Source organism: Lonchura striata, chromosome 1, assembly GCF_050655825.1.
Source record: "Lonchura striata isolate lonStrDom1 chromosome 1, ASM5065582v1, whole genome shotgun sequence".
NCBI lineage: Eukaryota > Metazoa > Chordata > Aves > Passeriformes > Estrildidae > Lonchura > Lonchura striata.
In genome coordinates this window covers 9,287,185-9,309,855 of record NC_140703.1, presented here as the reverse complement: position 1 = coordinate 9,309,855, position 22,671 = coordinate 9,287,185, and the positions used below count along the sequence as shown (strand labels likewise).

Genomic DNA, 22,671 nt, shown 5'->3' with positions numbered 1-22,671 from the left:
CAACTAACGTCTCCTGTTCAGCAAAATGATTTCTATGGCAAGAGCTACTTTAGGGGATGACATTGTTAAAAGAAGTCTTTTCAAACTTTATCATGGCTCCTATTTCCAGCCGTATTTTCTGGTATAGTGTCAGAATACTTCCATTGCTTTCTGAAATAACAAGGAACAAACTTCCTGGAGCTCTTGGTCCAGGAGCAAAATCTCTCTGCTTTATTTTTTTCTCCATCCATTGTTCTCATGGGTAACTGAAATGTACCACTGAAAATTCAGTGTGAGTCTTGCTTCAGAAAAGCTTAAATAATGGGAAGTCCTTATCTAGCAAATTCTGGATAAATGACAAAAAAAAAAAAACAAAAACCTAAACAAAAAAAATCTAAAAACAACAAAAGAAACCCTCAAAACCACCCAAACCCTCTAAACCCTAACCAATTATTTCTGCTTCAGCATGGCAGCTTCCTAAGTGGCTAAGAAAGTGCCCATGGGTAGATCCTGTTCTTCTAGGACAGCTGAAGATAAATTAGGATTTGAATATTGTGGTAATTTTGTTTGTATTTTACTTTAGCCTTTTCTTACCACTAATTGAAACAGACATGTACAATGCTAAGAATATGTGTGTAATGCTAAACAAATCCCTTTGTACATAAACCGTGAGTACATGGAGTCTGCATTTTGCCAATGGATTCAGTAACAGACTATAATTAAGATTTGGGAACACATAAATGACAAACCCTTGATAAAAAAAGGTGACCTGCAAAGTCTTAGTGTGTAAGCTAGAGCTGCACGAGGATACTTCCTTTAAAATACGGTGGATATTGGACACTGAGAAATGCATCAAATGTCACCAAAGTTATGCAGATAATTTCTTGTCCAAAGTGTTCAAAGTAATGTTCAGATTTGCTCTTTTGATGAGAATGGGGGAGTTACTAGGGCAGAATATATCCCATAATACGATAATAAACACCTGCTCCTCCTGAGCACCTGGGTGTCTTCCTCACCAAGTCCTGACTGTTTGCTTCAGTGCTCTACAAAGCAAATTTACAGACCCTGTTTGCCAGGAAGTTCTCAAACTGGAAAGCAAACATAGGATAGAGACAAAATACACCAGGGCATCCAAACCAAGTCTAGTAGAGCAAATAGAAAACATCAACAAAAATAAATGAAGTGAGGCAGCAAAGGGTGTGTAGGAGATGTTTGCTTTCTTGAAGAAAATGAAAAAACAATTCCAATTTGTGGTGTTTTGAATACAACTGAGGGGAAAAAAAAATACAAAAAAAACCCCACATGAAGGACAGGAAAGAAGTTGGTAAAGTAAAACAATATAATTCACGATGGAGTGAAGACCATGTGGTCTTAAAATATAGCAAGAAGGATGCTAGAAATAAAATTTAGGTGCAAGCGGGTTTCATATTACCTACAGATCACTAGGAAATGTGAGGTTACTGAAGGTGTGCATGAGAATCTGTGTGTGCAGTGAAAACTGGAATTTTCCAAGGCAAATGAAACTCTGCAGTTAAAGACATATCTAGATGATATTAAAATATGACCAACTGATCACCAGATCCTGGTTCATAGCTGGATGAAAATTTTGAAAAATTCATCTTGTTGAAACTGTACAGTAGTATCACAGAATGTCAAAGAGGAATCTTGGAAAGGATTTCTAGTTTTTCTAATCAGTACCTGCTTATTTTTAAGCAGTGCAATCCACTTGAGTGGTGTGGACTTTGAATATTCTTTTTTCTTTTAATCTTCTCAGGTAGAAAATTTTCTTTTTCTTTGGGTTTCAAAAAGAAAAATAGAACAAAGAACAAATTACTTTCTTTCATGAACTGTTTGTTTTCTTATCAGCTATAGCCTTCCCAAGTTTTTCCAGCTTTCTACTGCTGAATTCAGCACAGGTGGGTTTTTTTTCAGGTGTTAGACAATACTTTTGATGCACCCTGAATTTTTCTGGTGTGTGGTTGGTTTGCCAAGGTGCTGAAAACTTCTATTTGAACACCTTAAAGATGACAAATGAGGTCAAAATTATGATGCAATCCATGCAGGAAAGAGGCAGTATCTGGTCTTGCTGTTGCCCTTCTGTGCTGGGTTTCTATTTAACTCAAAGCATAATTTATCTTCTGAGCACAAAACTGATTTTTTTTGTGGCAAACTGTTATTATTATGTTACTTTTTAAAAATCAAGAAGATATCAAGAAGACATGTTATTGCCAAAAAAAAAAAAAAAAATCACAGAGAAACAGTATCCAAGGGATCAGAATTAAAAATCTGAGTTTACAGTGGATTTTGAAGGACATGAGGGTGTCTACAGTAGATGTCAGGCTTGTGATGAGATTGTAGAAATTGAGGAGCAGAGAAGGAAACAAATAGGGGTCTCTTGTGACCAAAGTTATGAAAGAGAGAGGAGAAGGGGACACCACAAGGAGGTGGAAAATCCTGGGTAAGATTTCAATGTTTTCAGAGCGTACCCAAATCAAACCTCTGTGGTCTCTGACATTTTGCCTGGTACAAACCAATGAAACATTCCATCCAAGAAGTGTATGTTGAAAATGTAATACTGCATTAGAGTGTGCTCCTGAGTAATGAGGCAGTAAGGGGTGAGGAATTACTCAGCCTAGGAAGTGATTATGGTGGCATGGGAGACTGATGATGTACAGCTCTCAGACCAGAAAAACTGGTGGATGAAATTAGAAGTGAAATTGCTGCTTTACTCTGTCTCTGAGGTGGCATTTCTGCAAAACAATAAAACCAAGATTTTTGGTACTAAGAACCTGAAATATGCTTCCCCCTGCCTGCCAAATCTCAAATGTCAATATTGCTTTCAGAGATACAATTTTTAAGATGTCCTGACGTGAATAATGTGTCATCTTACAGAAAGTCTTCCAGCCAGAACAAAGTCATTTTCCCCCTTATACACAATATGGGTAATGAGACACAACTGAAAACAGGAAAAGAGCTTTCAATGGGAAATATAGGAACTACTTAAAAAAATATTTACAAAACAGAAGCGGAAGCATCAGGCCCATTATCCTAGAATTAAACTACTAGTTCAGCAGTTTTCTGTTTATTTTCTAGTCATGAACATTGGTTTCTGGTTTTCTTCTTGCTAGCTGTAGACACATAAAGCTTCAGTTAAAACAAGAAAACAGACTCTAATTTTTTGTTCTGTTGACTGCGTAACAACTGTTCTCTTCTCAGCAGTTTAATGTGATATCACATTAGTAAGAAAAATGACCTATATAAAGATGGTGTGCACCATACCCTGGTGGAAAATATGCCAGAATAAAGTTGAAAGGATTTATTTCCAATGCACTAATTGAGAAGAAGTTAGGAAGGACTAGTGGTCTTGTTATACAGATGATTTTAATTTATTTGGGTCTGCTGATTATCAAACACTTCAGGCTTTACCTCTGAGAAGAAAAAAGTGGTATCAAAGTGATTTCCACCACCTTATTAGCAGTGGGAAAACAAAAGACCTGGGTGTTAAATTAAGAATTCAGGTTTAAAATAAAAAAATTCTGTATATAATTCCCATAGGTTTTTTAGGAGATTTTTTATGTGTTTTTCTGTAACTTACTGATTTATCTACTGCTCTTACTTTTGCTTTTCTTTAGAGTTCAACCTCCAAAAGAATAGTGCATTTAAAATTCAGCATTAAATTAATAAAGGCCTGTCATATGAGAAATCTGGAGTGGCATCACTTGTTTTTTTATGTTGGCCATATCTTCATTCTGAAATCCAGTTGGGAAGTTTTTTTTCTGGATTTTGAAACAGTCCAATGCTCCCTTTAATACCACTTTGGGGCATCTCATATTTTTCCTGCCTCTCTCTTGATCTGTTCTGCTCAATCCCTTCCTATTGCTCATTTCCAATTGTATTCCTGCCTATTTTTCCCTGTTGGAAAACTTTGCATCACACATGCACTGAACTCTTCTTTGTTTACTAACTTTTGATTGTTGCTTTTGCAAAGATTTTGCTAATAGTGGTTATGAAGCATAGCTTTAGGGTTTTTCAAATAAAGAAGTGTCATAAGGCATTTCTGTTCAATTAAGTTATTCAAAGTTTATCTTTATGCAGGTAATTAAATGAGATCCTTGTGTGGTTTTTTTGCAGTGCTTTAGTTCAGCTCGGTCTGTCTTTACTCATGCCGTGCAGTATTTTCTAACATTTTGAAATCATCCCTTACTTTCATAGTTCAGTTGTAGCTTTTCAAAAATTTCCTGTGGTTTCTAGGATAAAAAGTTTACTTACTGTACCTTCAGTGGAGGCAAAGAAGTAGAAATTAATAATCATTCATTAAAACCTTTTATGTTGTTATATTGTTCTCAGGTACCCATTCTTGGAGAGTTTGGGAAATATTTCCATAATCTGATGTTAAAAGACAGTTCAAGAAATGAGGCAATTTGAATTTATCTTTGGAAAAGCCTCTCTGTCCATTGATGGGCATGTAAATGTGCCTTCTTAAATAAGTAAATTAGATTCCAGAGGCCGAGCTATAGGAAAATTATTGCCCTTGGTTTTGGGCTCTTGTAAAGCGTGTTATTAAGCTTGAGGAAAATTAGAGGAGGATTCTCATAACTGACCTGAAGCAAATTTCAAAATTCCCACCTCACTCTTCTCCAAGAGTTGAAGTAGTGCATAGTCACCATATGCTTTGAAGTCTACATTGCCTTATATTTAGGGACAGTCTTGTATGACTCCAAACAATGACCTTCTATATTTTAATCTGGGAAGAACAACTTCTGTTGTCTCAGAGAACATATTGCCCCATGATATTTGCTGAAAGTTTATACATAGCAAGGTTCTCTTTTATGTATTTTGGCATACATTTTAGTCAGTTTTATTCCTGGAGACCACCTCCTACGTCATTATAACTTCTATTATAGATCTAAGAAAAAGTCAATATTCCATCTGAAGGACTAAGCTAAATGTAGAAGTTGGGTCATGCTTTACACATACAGTGCTCATCCTATGAAGGATGCAAAAGCAGCCATTTTTGTGTGTTTCAAAAAATAGCCCAAGCATATAAAATAACAGCTGAAAAGATTTGCACTCAAAAGACTGTCCTTTGCTCTTCCCACATAAAGTTCATTCCCACTTTTCTGCTTATTATGAGTATACAAATGGCATTCTGCAAAGCCCTCTTGCATTTTTTCCAAATGCCAGTCGGATAATACATGAAGAGCTCCTCTTCATATCAGAGATTGGACTGGAGGTGAAAACCAGATGTGGTTGGAATTGCCCTTGTGTAGTTGCAGAATAGCATTTCAGAGCCAGTTGGCCTCATTGGAACCTGGAAGCACATTTACAGTATCTTTAGGGAGCATCTGTCTCTAGGAACTGTGATTCTCTGGTTTTTTTTGGAAGAGCCTGCTGTATTGCTTGTAAAGAATTTCTAGTATTTCATTACTGTGGTATAAAAAATGAGTAATTTTTGTTTAGGTCTACAAGTATAAGGTGGAGCTAAAAAAATCTAACAGGTGCAGGTTTGGCTAAATAATTCATTATAAACTGAATTTGCAATTGCTAAATCATCAACCAAACTATATAAAAATTTGGGAGTGGCAGGAAAATGATTGAGCCCTGAGGTGTGTCTATATATTTATATATATATTGCTTCAGCAGTGTTTTCTTTATATTTTTCCTCATAAAAATCAGTGGTTTTGAGACAGCTTAAAATAATGTATATCCTGAACTTATTATATGAACTCTAGGAAGGCAAATCAGCACACATTTTGTGAGCTGAATTTTTAAATTATAATGTCATGCTCTGTGTGATGGCTTTCAAGTTGTGTGGAGCTTAGATTTACAGGTACAGGTAGGGCAGTAGATAGAGCTTGTAGCTGTGCAAAGTTTTCATAAATCCTATAGCAATAATTAAAGCTGATCTGCTTTTTCATGCTAAACATTGTTCTGAGATTTCAGTATGTTGAGAAACATTGGCTTCATAAGCAGTCATGTGTTTCTAATTCAGCAATTTTAATTACAGGAAATTTAATGATAATGAATAGTAACAAAAAATAAAATATAAAGGAAAAAAAAAAGACAAAAGAGAACTTAGTTTCCATTCCAAGAAAAGAAGCCTTTTGGTAATAAACTGGTGGCTTTAATTAATTTGCTTTACTTAGAACATATATGCTAACTATTAGCAGCAGTCATTTATTTTATTTTTGCTTTCCTTTTTAATTTCTCTTTGGTTCCCTTTTTACAGCTACAAATATCTATTTAATAATTGGGGAAACATGATGGTAAGGTGTGATCCTAAGCAGGAAGGCAGCTGGTGCCATAAGAGTTTGGTAATAGGATATCAGATTTTGTCAGTGCTATAAAATCAGTAATAAACTTAGGCAAGATTTTGGCCCTGCTGAGCAAGAGTTTTGCCATTGATTTCAGTAGAGCCTAAATTTCATTGCTGGGGTGTGATAAGTAATAACCTGAGTCAGAGACTGTGGAAGCAGAGGAAAGCTGCCTCTTTGGCTTGTTTTGCTGAAACATTTGTGGTCTCTGTGTCTGTATCACAGTGGGATCCAACCTCTGCCATTTGTGCCTTTCCCAGCAGAGAATTTAATTATGGAACAGGCACAAAGGTATGTAGCCTTCCATTGGATGGGTTTCCTTTTGTTTTCCAAAAGTGGTGGGAAAACTGTTTGAAGGAGTTGCTGATGCTGTGTCCTCTCTGCTTTAACTTTTAATAAATAAGACCTCGGTATCCCAGTTTTGTAGGACATCAAAGAATGAAATCTTCAGCAATTCGCATCAAATTGAGCATAAGGATGATAAAGTGTAGGATCCTAGGCCTGGAATACTGGCCAGTTAAAATACCAAATCATCCAATTAAAAATAAAAGACAAATTCATGCTGTTATTGGGGAACTGTGGAGGTCATTTGGTCATGGTGATTCATTTGGCCAAGAGCAGCAGTAGCTTATATTAGACAGATTTCATTCAAAATTGTCTTTGATGTAGAGCATAATCAATTACCTCTGGTGATCCTCATGTCAAATGTTATAGCTGATGAATTAGCTTTACCTAACCCCATTGGTGGATTTATTTATGGCTGCATATCCTGGCAACATACATAGATTTAAGGCATTAAGAAAAAAGTCAACTGCTATGTAGCAGCTTGTCTGGTAGGCACCTTTTTTGGAAATAAAATCATCAAATATCAAAAATACAAATTTCCAAAAGACTGCAAATTCCAAGTAGTGTCTGACAGTCACATTTTTAAATTAAGATGTTTAAAAACATCTATTGAATTAATTTTGAAATTGACTGCAGCTTCCTTTTAACTTCATTGTAATTCTACTTGCAGTTTAAGAGATGTTTCTTCATAGCCCTTTTTTTGGAATGTTCAGTAGCAACAAAGATATTAGAAATTTTAAATATGGTAAAATTTTTAAATCTATTTTGAAGTCCAGAGTGTTGTTTGAAGAACAAATGAAAACCTAAAGGGCTTGCTTTTCACACTTGAAATGCCTTAGGTTTTAAAGAAATCTCAGTGCTTTCCTTTGAAACTTACCAAAAAAAATCTGATATTTTTAAACCCCAAGGATCTAATCTGAATCTCACCCAGTCAGTTCTGGTTTCTCTGTGCATATTTATAAGCAAAGATCAGGAGACTAAGATAATAAGAATTTCTTCCATCTTTCTTTTTAAGTTAGAACATCTTGATTTGTTTCCTTATTTTGTTCTTGGTGTCATGCCCTCAACTGCCTGCTAAAAATTAACCAGAAAGATGGGAAGGCATGTTTGCAAGCTAATGAACTTTAGCCATTTGAGTTTCTGATGTTCAAATACAGCACATTATGTTCATGATATGTGTACAAAACTAATGTGATACAGTACAGAATGTGGAGCCAGGCTCTTCTCAGTGATGTTCAGTGAAAAGTTGATAAGCAATTATATTTAAAGGCAACTTGAAAAAAATCACAGCTTTTTACTTGGGGTGGTTAACATTGCAGCAGGATGTTCAGAGATACTGTGGAGTGTCCATCCTTGGAGATATTTAAAATCTGATGGACACAGCCCTGAGCAGCCTGCTCTGAGCTGATCTGGCCCAGTCAAACTCCAGAGGTGCCTTCCTGCCTCAGTTTTCTGTCTGAATCTGTAATATGGTCTTGGCTAATACAATAACTTTTAAAAATGTAGGAGATTGTAAGCTAATAGTCTTACAGAAACATAAATCAACCAGATTCTGAAATTATATTAGTTGTACTTACATGATGTAAAATATGTAGATAATATGTATTTTGGGTAGTATTCAAAGCCGACCTTAAAACAGAACTTGGTAGCTCCGTTCCTAAATTAAAAATCAAAGTATTTTTGCTGTTATCATAAACAAGAGGATTGTGAAGACTAAAACCATAGAAGTTGAAAAAGCAGAAAAGTCACAATGTTAATACTGTGTTTAATACCATGTCCTAGAGGCAGACATTAACCAGCTGAAAAACACTTAAACTAGGATCTTTTTAAAATGCTGAGTTGCACAAATCATTAATAAAATTGATGTATGTTTGCTTTCCACTTTCTTTTTTTTTTAATTCCATTAAAAACGTGGTTTTGCCCTTGAAGCTGCCCCCATCTTTTAGGAGCTGTGCTCTGTCCCTGATTCTGGAAAGTTTGGTGTGCATTTATGTAGAGAGTTAAGGATTTCAGTGGGGTCCAAGTGCAATATGATGATGTTGTTAACATATTTATTTTCATACTGGGATGCACAGAGAGCCTGAGCCCAGAGCCCCTCATTCTGTTAGGTCAGCACAGAGCAGGAGACTTTCCTGCCCAAGGAGTTTCTCTCTCAAGTCAGGGTGAACTCCCCAACAGCTTCCATGCATGACATTGGTATGCTCCACCTTCCCCCAGCTTCCTAAGGGGCACTTTGGGGTATAGATTTTTTAGGGAAACTGTTCTTGAAGGTAAAAGGTACACAGAAGAGAGGAAAATAAATTAAGGAATGGAGTTATGATCCATTCGGAGTGTCAGAATGAGCAGGTGGAAGAGTGTGTCTGATATCTAACACTTGGATAGTGTATTTGCATGCCAAAAACTGTTTTAAGAATTATTAATTGTTATGTACTTGCAGTAGTTGATAATGCAAAAATTCATCACTTCTTTTTTTTTCTTTCTGTTTTTTTCCTTTCTAAATTCCTAGGCTGATATTCATCATGCCGATAGCTATGAGAGACACGGTTTCTAAAATGGTGCCCTTTTGCTGCATCATTAGCTAATGTCCTCATCAGTAAACAAAGAAAAAAAATCCCAAATTTATTAACAGCTCTTTTGCCTTTAAATTAGATTGCATACTTAGTATGTGTTTGTTTATTTTTTTTATTTTTAACTGTAGTTTAAAGCAATAAACCAAAGCTTTGAATAGCATACATGGAGATGTTTTAATATATTCATGAGTGATCAAAATACAGTACAGAAATCACATATGCTGCTCTGTTGCAACTTTCAAGGTTCAATCCATCATTCTGGAACCCAGGGGGCTGAGATTTGACATCCTGCCTAGAAACCATACTTCAGATTGGCTGGAACCATGCCATCTCATGTTCAGGTTAAAAGAGCAGCTGTAATTTGTCTGGGTAGCACTTTAACTATGCACAGCAAATTGTAAAACCCATTTTCAGTAATAAACTGGAAGATAAAATAGGTCCATTTGCTTCATTTCCTGATTCATAGAAGATTTTCATCATTTTGATACAATACCACTTGGAGTTTGATGTTACAATGATGTAGATTTCTGTAGCAATTTTTCTCAGATTAGCAGTTTTATTTAGCCTATATACAGTATGTAGAAGATTTCTCTTTTGACATTTAGTGGAAGCCTTTTTCTATTGTTCTTTGGAACTGAAAATATGAGAATAATTTCATAGTAGGAGTTAAGTTTATATGTGATTGCCACAATAAATAAACCCCAATTGTACTCTTTTTCAGTTGTAAATACCAGATGTGAAAATACTCTATCCTGTCCTCTTTTTTCCCCTTTTATGTCATAGTGTAGCTTGCTTGCAAGGGAGTAGAAATGTAAGTATTCCCAGCAACACAGTGAGATGTCTTTTATATATATATTTTTATATTTTTTTTCTTGATAGCTTTGGTTTGTAGTTATTTTATATTTCAACATTTAGTGTTTGCAAGTGTGACTTGGACTAAGCAGCAAGAAGGGAAGGGATGGGAGTTTTCTGTGTCATTTAGGACCCCAAGAGAACTCATCCCAGGACAGACTTTCCTCAAGGGATTTGCCAATGAGCCCAGTTGTGGGCAGCCAGATCAGAGGTGGCTCCTCTCACCTTTACGTGGAGGCTGTGGGTTTTGTTTCAATTCTTTTTGGATGTTGCACTGTTTGAGTTCCAGCTCTTGATTTTGATAGAAATCTGCAGAAGCTTTGCGTGCCCAGAGACTGTAAGAAACAGCTTTAAATACCATTCTACCTCAGTGAACAAGTAATGGCTCGACCATTAAATAATTAGCCAACCACCTTTGCATCCTTGGTACATTACTTCACCAGCCTTCCTAAAAATGTCAGATTGTTGGGTTTCCCTTTTCGCAGAGCCATTCCTCTACCTGCATCTCTACTTGGACTTCTCTCTTTCAGCTCCACAGACCTCTCTCTTTTGGGGTATGTTTTCAAGCCTCAGAGTTTGCTAAAACAAAAGGAAAACCCCCTGTCACTCTTCCTAAGCCCTGTGCCTCACCTCTGAGCTGAGGAGCCCCATTCACAGGCACATCTCTGGGTGCTGCCCATGCATCACCATGGTAGCACCAGGGAAGCCTCTTTCCCTTACCCTTCCTCAGTACCACGGGGCTTTTTGACACTGTTGGCAAGATGCTTGCCTCTGGTACTCCATTGTTGTAGCTCAACCTACCCTACTGAAAATAAATTCTTGCAAGATGTTTGTTTCCTTTAGCCCTTTGAAAATGCCTCTGTATTAAGAATTTATGCAGCTACAGTGTACTTGTATTAGGCATGTAATTTCCTGGGGTAGCCAAGCTAGGGAAAATGAAATGTGTTTCTGTATATTCCATCTCCCCCTACCACAGTGAAGCAAGAGCAGGCTGCAGGGTAGCATTGTGTGTCTTGGTGGCCACACAAGCACTCAGTATTCACTGGAGACTTGGAGGTACGACAGCTGCATATAAATATGCATAGTTGGAGAGATCCATGCTTGTGTCTCGTTCTAGGGCTGATTGGCTGTGCTGCTGCCCCTGCAAATCAATGAGCATTTCCCTCGTCTATCAGCTGCTCCCTTGCTTGGAAGCAGACAAAATGGTTAAAACACCAGCAGCCCACAGAGGGCTCCTGAGTGAGGGAGACTTGTTTGCTACAGCACTCAAAACATTTCCCTGAATCTACAGTAGCTCTCTGTAGATGAATTTAGCACTCAGCAGATTAATTTAGCTCACAGTGTGCTGGATTTAGAAAGAAAAACTAATATAGATGAATACATTCTGTTCAGCCAGCATATTTTGTTTTGCAACAATACACATGTCTTATTTGAACTGCAATCTGGTTGGAAAGCATTTTGTGAGTGGTGCATTGGTCATAAAAATGAGTCATGCTTGCTCATTTTTTAAAAAACTCTCATCTACTGCAGATTGAGGAAACAGGTATTGAGCAATTCACTGGAGAAAGTGTTGGAATTTCAGCCATCTCTGATGAGCTCTGGGCAGTTTTTAAGGTAGACTTTCATATTGTGCTGCAAAAAAAGTAGCAGCTTTCCCTTTGTTACCTGCATATCTCAGTATGTGATGTGCACCACCCTGTTCATTGTGGCTTGGCTCATCTGCCTTGTGGGCAGGGTTTCCTTGGAAGCATCTACAGGTTGGAAGATGAAGGTATATCCAATAGCTGTTGGGAAGAGCTTGAGTAGGATAAAATCAAGATACAAAATCCATTGTTTCATTTCAACCTTTAACTTTCTTTCTTAACCTAGAACATGTCACAAGGAATGTAGGACTAGATTGCTTATGGGTGATAACAAGGTGGCTACTTGATTACAATAACAGTCATGTTTACTATTTCAGGAGCTAGGAAATTGAATAAAAAAGATAAAGATATAAACTAAAAATATTTTAAAACCCAGGAGCTGATGAGATAATTTGAACAATTTCATTTGAACATAAAATGGTCAAGGAAATGAAAAGAAAAATGCTGTGATATGACAAGCTGGCTTTTGAAAATATTATCCTCAGTAAATGAGTATCTTATAGGAAAAACTATCTCCCAACACAGCTTCCAGAGCTTTTCTTGACCAAGTATTTACACTACCAGCAGCAGAATGATGATTATAAAACATTCTTTCAGTCTCAGCATTTTTAAAAGGAAAAAGCCCCACATTAAAGAATGGGTTGAAGAGCAAATAACTCCTCTTCAATTGAGTTGGTGCTGTACAGTGCAGATCTAATTTACTTGGGAGGTTCTCTGCTGTTACTGTGATGACTGCTTCATTGTAGTGATTCCCAATCCTATTTAATCAAAGGACTACTGAACCTTTTGGAGAACACAAACCAAAGATATTCCTTTAATGATAGTGCAGTGGTTTTCTTTTACCAATAGATAGAAATGAAGCAAAACTTTGGAAGCTCTTACGAGGTTTGTTTTGCCCACTTGTTTGTGTACTGCCTTGCATGTGCAGAGATATGTGAGTGTTTTCTTCTCTGTTTTTAAATCCTACAATATTTTTGGAGTTTATCTTGTGATACCTTACAGGCTCCCAGCAGCTTTTAGTCAGTATGTCGAGTGCTGCAAGGAAGACCACAGAAAGCTGGAGGTGTTCCTGTGTTTGCCAGGTGCCTTGCCACCAAACCACAAAGCATTCTGTGCCCAGTTGCTCTTCCTTCTAGATTGTAAATTCTGCTTTCAGTGAGAGACTGCAAAGTGGAAATCTCCCTGGCATCATGTGGGATTTTACCAGCTCTCCTGTGAGGAGGATGAGGCAAAGTGGTGCATCTGCAGGACATGCAGGTGGGCATGGTGACTCGCCATGCCTTCTGCCTCCTCTCTTCCAGGAGTGGGAATGTCATAGGAGTAAGTCCTCCTCCTGGAAGAGGAGGGAGCAACCACTATGCCACAAAGACCACTCTGGGAGCTGCAGGAAGGGGCTGGAGAGGGATTGGCACCACACTGTCCTGGCAGCTCATTGCCCCTGGTTTTGCCTCTGCAGCCCCCAACTCCAGTGAACAAAGGATGAAGATGCAGAAGACAGGAATTTTTCTAAGGAATGTTTGGGACACAGGAAGCAAGGAGAGGCTTCTGCTGACTGAGGTCCAGCTTTTTTTTTTTTGGTGCTAGTTTAAAGTCACACAATCTTTCCTTTTCATTGACTCTGTTAAGGTGGTTTTGTGGTTAAATAGGAATCATGGAAAGCTAATTGTAAGTCACAAAGACACAACTATACTTCTACAAGGACTTTGTGAATGCTGCAAGGCTGAGTACCCTAGACCACTAGCCTGTGCAAATGTATTGAGGGGGGATTAGTAGTTAGCTTTACTTTCAGTAGTCTGACATTTTTGCAAATAGACCAAACTTGTCTTTGCCATGGGGCAACACCAGAGCATCCTGCTGCTGCAAATCCTTGCCTTCCAAAATCCACTTCATTCATGTCCTCCTTTCAGGGTTTTCTGTGTTCTTGGCAACAGATGCAGAGGAAATTAAAAGCTTTGCTTTGAGACTATCTTCAAACATGGTGGCCAGTTTCTGAGAATACAGTTCTCAAAACTTCAGTTTTTATTGTTTTCTGTGCTTTCCTGACAAGATTTCCTTGCTGTGGCAAAGTACTGCCATCTGTAAGATATATTAAACTAGATACATTTTAGTGTGTTTGTACTTGAGAATACCATACTTACGGCGTTGTTATGGTTAAGATTGTGCCAGACTTCAGGGCATGCAGAGGCTTATTTTAAATGTTTAGTTGGTTGGTTGGATATTTTCCTCTTTTGGTTCAGTGTGATCCAACTTAAAAGTTGCAGCTTGGGACACATCCATAAACTGGGCTAATTTAATCTAGACATGTTATACATAAATGGACATTGTGGCTCTGATGTGTACAGGGAAACAAGGGATAACATATATTTGCAGAACTGACTTGTCTGTACATTATAAAATATAAAGTGTCCCAAGTAGTGAAGCAGTGGTGCTTCTATAGAGCCTCATAAAGAATATTTGTTGTTGTATTTATAGAAGCTAATGGATCTCAAAACTTCCTCTTGATCATTACAGTAGTTTTTATATTTTTATACAAAAACAGTTTCATGATCATATTATATGAGTTAGGAACATGGTTATTTCTTCCCTGGAGCATAACTGGCCATTTCTTCCTATTCCTGTGATATAATTTTAAGCTGCTACTTTCAACATTCTTGATATTGCATAGTAGGTTATAAATGCTAAAGTGAACTAGATAAGAGATGTTTCAGCTGTGCACAAGCCATGCTTTGTTATGGGAACAAGACCAAACAACCAATATAGATGCAGTCTAAGTTGTTTAAAAGGACTCCTCATTGTCATTATTTTCATCTTACCTTGAGAAACTTAGAGATAAAATAATAGGCTATGGTTGACTACCTCAATACATGGGATGTTGAAAGTATTTAGTATCAGAGAAGCAGATACCATGTTTAATAAAGTTCCTGCTGTTTGGAAAGAATATTTTTGTTTTGAAGTTCATATAAGCTTGGATATAGAGGTTTTACAGTTTTAGTCCTAGGAAACAGAAATTTTGTTTAATGAGGTATAAAAATATTTTAGCTCCTGAAATATTATTGGTTTACTGGAAATATTTTTTTTATTATTTTGTCTGCATTAGACACATGATTTACAAGAAGTATTTGCCTTTGTCACTTTTTCCTCTTCATTCTCCTGTCTCTTCCCCTCACTTCAGCAAACTTACCTGTCTGATAGAGATAATAATTTGTAATAACTCTGTATCTGAAGATTTGTACTGGCAAAGTCATAGCAGTTACTTCTGGCTGCTATCTCTGTGTAGGCAGTATTTCTTCATGATATAGTGGAGCTATCTCATTTAAACAGACTCAGGTGCAGGAAGAAAATCCCAGTCTTCAGTAAATAAAGTGGGTATCACTGTCCTAAATACAGCAATGTTTAGAATTTTTATTTTTTGCTCCATATTTGATGAAAGCTTTGACAAACAGTGTTGAATAGTCTGGTGTGATGAGAAATATTTTCCCAAGGAATTAAGAAGAAAAAGAAGAAATAAGATGATACTGAAAACAGCATGGATTTTACAGTTGCTTTGGAATTCTGTACACAAACCCCATGTAGCATGTTTCTTTCTTCTCTCCTTTATTCTGGGGTGTTTTTTGGGTTTGTTTTTCTTTTTGCATATGTTTATAAATACAGGAACATCGATTTTTATATCAAAGACTAAAAAATGCTGCACACAGCAAAATACTACTGGCTAATCAGTTTCTGTCTAAAGGTGTATAGGGGGAGGAAAAGACACTCAATTTTTTGCTTTCAAGCCAGCCAAGATAGCTCATCTATGCACAGAACATTCCAGGGGCAGCAGGAGAAAATCTACGTACATAAGATTTGCTGAACTCTTATCACTCAGGAAGTGGGAGGAATGGTCTTTAGATTGGCATTCTAGTCTGGGTTATCAGAGACTTAGTCCTGGTTCCTGAGTTATCACAGATATCCTGATGTTAAGTAGCATAAGTAGTTTTCCTATGCCTCAGTTCCCCATCAGGTAAAAATAGGGCTCTCTTAAAGGGCTGTTGTGGGCATAAATACCTAAAGCTTGTTAAGTGCTTGGCTTATTCAGTAAGGAAGCTTGTCTAAGTACCTCAAAGCACAGTTTAGGCTGGAATGTGTATATGTGGTATCCATGCCCCAGAGATTCATTAATATCTTGGGAGACAGAGGCCCAATGAACGTTAGAGGATGGAAATACCAGCGATGCACTGAGCTGCTCTTGTGTAAGAACCAAGAGACACTTCTTGGTGGAAGGCAGTTCTTTGAGCTGTGGCTGGACATGACTAAAGTAGAAAAATATTGAATCACTTGGTCCAAGGAGATGCCAGGGAACGAGAGAAGGCTCTTATGAAATTCTGCATTGAGAGAGGAGGAAGTGGAGGAGCAGCACAAGCAAGTACTTTATAAAAAGGAATATTTCTAGAATGGATACTTCTTTTTGGAAGTCAGACATACAAGAACAAAAAATGGAAGAGAATCAGGCAACAGGACATAACCACAGAAGGATTTTTCTTCTGGTAGACAATATAGCTCAAGACATAACTGGGAAGTTGGAAACGGAAAGGGAAAATATGTTGGAGAAGAGGGAGAGAGTAACAGTAGCAGCTACTGAAATACTGATGCCAATTTATCGTATTTAACTAGTGAAACAATAATATTGTGGATGAAGTTGTGCAGAGAAGGACATCACAGAAGGATCAGAAATCAGAAGATTTATAGTTTGCAGCAAAAAAACCCATTTTGTGTGAGAAGATTTCTGTAGTAGAATAATCACAAGAAGAGTAATTATTGAAATACTTCTCTCCAGCTGAAAAACCTCTGCAGGGAATCTGTTTTAGTGGAGGAAGAAGGGTGCTCTAGAGATAACAGAGCTTTTCCAAGGTTAAAGGCAGAGGTCACGGTGGTGCTGTAAATTCCACCAGCTCCAGTTGTCTGCTCCGGGCCCCAGGAGGAGACCTCGGGCTGTCCATGGGCGACGGAGCCGCGGCTTCTTCCTCTGTCATGAGAGTGCAAAGTGCGTCCTAAGTAAGTGCTTGGCCATGGAGGCAACAGGTTCCTGATGCAAAAATAGTTATGGGTGGGGGATGTGACTTGTGTGGAAAAATACTGAGAGATGAGGCAGTCAACAAAAGGGAAAGCAGCTGGAATACTGAAGCTGCGCCGGGAAAGATGAGCTGGGATTTTTCTAAGAACAGATATCAAAATTTTAAGGTAGAGAATAATCTTTAGGAAAAAGTGTAAGTACAGAAAGCATCTGACTGGATTTGGAAGATGAAATTTTCGAGAATTATCTTTGAGAATGGCAGGGACTAGATGACTTTTTCCTTGTTTTGTGCTTTTCTTTGCTTTCCTAAGACAATTCAATTTAATAGGAAAAAAACCAAAAGTAAAGAGTGACGTCATCCCATCTCACCTCCTTTACAACACTATATGCAGATAGATTTGCTAGATGAGGTATTTGTTTGGTTTGCTTGAGGGGGTGAGCAGCAAACAGAATATAAATTTCTCCTGTTTAGTCACCCTAGTGAAAAAATGAGCAATTTGGCATTTAGTTGTCAGGTCTATGTACTGTTCCTGTACAAACCTTGTTTAAGAAGGATTTAAGTAAATACAAATGAAGTACTGAAAGCATAAAACATCTGGAACATTTTAAAGATACACTGAAACATAATGCGATTATTTTCTATTGAGCTAATTATACCTGTTATGAATTTTTAAAAATTCCACTTTGCAGCCATTATTATGTTACTTGTGGCTTTTCTATTCTTTGAAATTCAGCTTTCCATTCATGTGGTATATTGAAAAATGTTACAAGACAAATTACAAAGCTCAACTGAATCAACGCCAAAAATCTTAACCAAGTTACTCTACTAGATAAATAACTAATATAGTGCTTACTCTTCTGTGGGTTTTTTTTTATTATTTTTTTAATCAAAAAGAAATGCTAATATAATAAGCCACGGCTGAGCAGGATGTGCTTTTTTCTTTTTTTCTGGAGTGTGGTTTAATGGAGTTGCTCTGCACCTACAGTGAGTTATTTAAGATCAGTTTGTGAGCTACTATTCCTGTGTAGCATTTTGTATTCACCAGTCTGGAACAGGATAGCTTTGCTCCTGCTAGAATTTGGATTTGGAAGGGTTTCTTCTCCATGGGAGAACACTCAGGACCCTGGAGAAGTTGCAGGGAACAAGAGGAAAGCAGAAATCTGCAGTTTGCCTACTGAAGGGAGATGAAGAGGGTGATTTCCAGGGGGGTTGCCTGCCTGTAGATCTGCTCTGGGTGCTCCAAAAGTAGCTGCCACGGGGAGTGAGCTGCAGGGGATGCTGATTAAGTGGGAGGTGTGGATATGCCTTCCCATCCTCCTCCAAATGCAACAGAGGATTCACTTCTCCCTTTTTACGCAAAAATGGGTTTACAGTGCAATCTGACCCCTAGCAAATATATAAAAATCAATACTGGTTTAAATATTTTAGAAGTAAAAAAGACTTAAAAGACTTTGTCTATTCTTTTTGCAGCAGTGACTGAAACTACTACTAACAAAATGAAAACAGCTTTGTGTTGATAAATTGGTCATTGCTTGGGTACAACATGCTGTAGGACTTCGACTGCAATCAGCAAAGCTAATGTTTGAGTCTAGTTTTATCCCTAATTTAAAAACTGAAGTGAGCTTGAGGCCTTAGAAAGTAGAATAGATCTCATTGGGGAAAGAAAAATTAAGTTTTTACCCCTAAATCAGTCATAATTTGCAAAAAAATACTTGAAGAACATGAATTCATTTAATAAAATATTTGATTGACTTTTCTGTATTATGCTTTTGAGACAACCATTCACAAAATAAATTTTTTTTTAGGAATTTGAAAATCCATATGATGAAAATCCCTTTAAATAGTTTGTGATTTTTATCACACAAATGAGAAAGAAAAGAAAGAGAAAGAAAGAAAGAAAGAAAAAGAAAGAAAGAAAGAGTTTGGTTCCTCTCATACCTTGCTATTTGCTTGAAATACAAAAAATACCATGCACCATTTTTTGCCTACACAATTATCCAGTCCAATTTTAGTAGTATCTGAGGTATTAGTGGGTGACTTCTTATGTTTTTTTTTCAATTAAATATGACTTCTCAGTCTTTTCAGATTGAACCTGTTCAGCTGGAAACATACATTAAAAACATTTTTAAACATTTTAAACATTTTTAAAAACACATTTAAATTCAACAATTGTCAGCATTTTTGATGAAATTTAGAGGATTTTTTTAGCTATTTTTTGCATGCACTTATTACAGTCTGCAGTATAATTAGCCTTTTCCTCCTGAAATGTGTAAGTTTGTTGAGTAGAGTTGCCAGTGTCCTTGAAGCATTGGGAGCATCCTGGGAACACTTGTTAGGTTCAACTGGTTGTATTCTAGGGAAGTGCTAGGGATAAAAACTGGGAAAATAAATGTCATGTCTCCAAGAGTGAGGTATCATGGTATATCTGAATCCACCTTGAGAACAGGAACCCGATTCCAAGATGGAAACCGTGAAAAAAAAAAAAAAAAAAAAAAAAGACAAAAAAGCACTGCGCAATGAAATCTGTGCTGTCCTGAAATGCCTTGATGCTACCACAAAGGTATTCAACTGTGATGTTTCCTGTTATCCCAACTTTTTAAAGCAGACATCTAAACTGATAAAATTTCTTTTATCCATGGTTAGGTAGATGATGTACAAAGCCATTTATATAGGAAGATTTGAGTCCATAATAATAAAATAAAGTTGATTTTAATACTTCAAAAAGTCCTTACTTTAATTATCTAGTGTGGATTTCTGTTGGCTCTCTGTTCTTATTTCTTTTCCCTTTTTCACATAAATGGGTGTGGAATGGGATGGAAGAAGTTCAGGCATTATAATGTGAATTCCAGGATTGTTTGTGCTGAGCTGATCTTAATGTCTACAGGATTAGGGTCAGAAAAGCCAGTTCAATTATATACAAACATCCAAGAGCTAGAGACAAGGACTCCAGCTACTGAGAAAAGTAACCCCAGCACTGATGAGTGCTGCAAAATAAAGATCCCCCAGAAACTCAGTTAATGGCATCTTTGTTCCTAACCTGTGACTTTGTAGAAGTCCTGATACTTCAGGTTTAAAAATTAACAATGTGGACCTGAAGTGAAAATAATACTTTGAAAGTGGGGATGAAACAAACTCTTCCCTTTTCATCTTCCCCAATGATTTACAGGCAAACACCACCCCAGGCAACTTCCGAACTTCCATAATTGCATTGAATTCCTTGTTAATTGGGCTTTTCTCTTGCTTTTGAGTTCTTTCTTGAGTAATGCCTGCTTTATAATGACTTGTGTGCAGACAATAAATGTAGAGATTTAATAGGATGAAGGCATATAAAGATATTTAGCCCTTAACTCCCATTGAAATCAATACCTTTCCAATTCTTGTTATGACTTAAAATGAATATGCATAAAATAGGATTATTATTAAATGTTTGAGGGATAAAAAGAAAATAAAAATACTGTTCTCCTCTAAAGGGATTATGAAAATTGTATCTTTAGAACTGCATGGTAATTGTTCCTGTAACTTGATGCCTTTTACATCATATGCGCTCAATTCGAAAATAAGAATTTGGTGACTCTGTCTGGAAACTAGAAGTGAAACTTGCTTCATTTCTTGCTTGGACATCATCACAAGTTAAAAACCATGTCTTTTAACAGACTCCTTATGATGCCTGTTCCTCCACAGCAAGGGGGGAAAACAGTTTGTTTGTACTTCACTAAAAGGTACAGAATTAAAAATATTTTCTCTAAGCAAAGCAGAGATAAGTTGACTGAGGAGGAGTGAGCAGTATCTTTTGCTCTGAAAAAATTTGTGATGCAAGTAATGGAGGAAGTGGAGCTGCTGCTTTTTTTCTCAGAGCAGAGTCGTAGGTCTGGGGATTTTGGCTGGTTCAGGAGTGCTGGCAGCAATGTCAGCATCAGCAGGGATGGGTGGCCATCACAATTCTAAGACCTGGCCAAATCTGCAAATTGCATCCCATCTCTCATGAGTGCATTTACTCTTGAGAGTTTTCATGCACATCACGTTGTTACTGAAAGGAACAGCAAAAGTACCCAGAAGTCTAACAAGGAAAGATAGTTTGCTCTCTAAACAAATTTAATGATCAGAGGCACCCATGCTTGGTACTGGAGTCTAACATGAGTGACTGAGGTTGGTGGGACATAACTGGTGACCTACAACATGTCAGGAAAAAAGGGAGATGAACAGTCAGTGGCAAAGTCTGTTGTCTTTTAGTGCACATAGTGATAGTCCTTCTCTCCTTAGTCTCCTTAAAAGAACAGATTCTGGTTATGTTTTCTGTTGGTTTAGATCTGGGGGTTTTGGGTTTTTGTTTTGTTTTTTTTTTTTGTTTTGTTTGTTTTTTTTTGTTTGTTTGTTTGTTTGTTTTTGTTTTGTTTGTTTGTTTTAGGTTTTTTCATAGTAGTTCTAATTCCCATGTGGGACCTCAGAATAAAGAATTATTAAGCAAATCTTGCAAAAGCACATTCACCAGTTTATTTTATCCTTTATCCCATCATCAGTCATTTTTCCCCTGTTTTTTCATTTGCTCAAACTCTCTTGCTGTTAAACTGAGCAGAGAAACTGTTTTATCTACAGGTACATGCACAGTCCAGTGCTGCAAACCCAGTAATAGGGCTCTGGTTATGACTCACACAATAAGTCTTTCTGAAATGAGAGAGATGTCCTCAAAAGTCACAAACAGGCAGATGGCTGAGGAAATTGTGAAGACATGGCCCTTTCAGTTCAATGTTGTCCGACCTAAATCATAGATTCTGAATTAAGATAAAAGTAGCCTGACTGCATCAGAAAGTTGTTAATGTAACAAGAGAAACCTTTATTTTAAGCAATAAATACTTATTTGTATATAAATATTCAGCTTTGCTAAATACTGGGCTGATTTGACAGACTTTGCATGTTATCTGTACATTTCTTGTTGCTGTTTGTTGGTCTATTCCAAATTTCTCAGCATCATGGTCAGTAGTTTCCCTTTTAGTGAAAGATGTAAGCATGTTGGCCAACACACATGCATGGAATGATGTTCCATATGGCAGAAACTGCTGTCTCAGATGGCTGGTAGAGAGGTGAAAGAACTGTCTTTCTGTCTCACTATAATCCTTTCCAAGAGTCTTTTGTTGACATTGTTTTTACACTTCCAGTTATAAAACTTAGCTTCCAGAATCCAGGACTGAAACTGTGTTTCTTCCTTTGGGGTCTGGTGAAACACTCCCAAAAAAACCTTCTGTCACAAGAGTATAAAAAAGGATGGAATGTGCTGTCAGTTATTCCCTGACCTTGAGGAGGATCATCTGCATCTTCCAGCAGTGGAGCTGGTGACAGTGGCTGGCAGATATTATTCTTCCTAACAGAATTTCTGAAGATTATATCCAATCCAAACACACTCAGGTATTCACTTATCAAGAAAATTATTTGCAATATGCTCGGTGTGTGTTTGCTACTGAAACCTTCAAGCAGGGCCTTGAATATATAAAATCTGGTATAATTCTGGGTCCTCTGCAAAAAAATGAGTCCATGTGGCCCAAATTATTCAGTTTTCAGTCTGATTTCTTGGCATCGAGGAACTCATCTGGGACAATGTTATTCCTGCAAAGGAATTTGCTGAACTTGAGTTGTGCAGTGTTTGCAACACAGTTAAAGCATTCATGATTAGAATATATGGACCATAGCAAAATTATCACTGTTTTTTTCTATGAGGACTTGAATACTACTTATTTAATGTCTCTCCAAACCACAGGTCAATCAATGAAATTTCACAACATACCAGTGCTTGAACTTTTTGAATGTCTTTCTGCACAGGCTCAAGAGGAGGAAATACTGTGTGACTAAGTAATTAAGAACTGTTGCATATTCTGTACTCATTGAAGAAATAAAAGTTGCTCAGGAAGGCTAAAAACTTGGCATT

At 37.2% G+C, this 22,671-nt stretch overlaps 1 protein-coding gene across 49 annotated transcripts in view; it reads left to right on the top strand.

Annotated features, from left to right (window-relative positions):
• Positions 1–22,671, top strand: part of LOC144248939 (uncharacterized) — a 409,608-nt gene that overhangs the window by 237,340 nt on the left and 149,597 nt on the right. The window contains exon 6 of one of the 49 annotated variants that reach the window (XR_014957930.1): positions 13,160–13,260. The exons of 46 other annotated variants lie outside the window; for them this stretch is intronic. Coding sequence is in view for 1 of the 3 variants with exons in the window: in XM_085589695.1 (XP_085445821.1) it covers positions 12,955–13,260 (306 nt within the window). In the remaining 2 variants the exon portion in view is untranslated. 2 more of the 49 variants (XR_014957929.1, XM_085589695.1) reach the window with 2 other exon arrangements.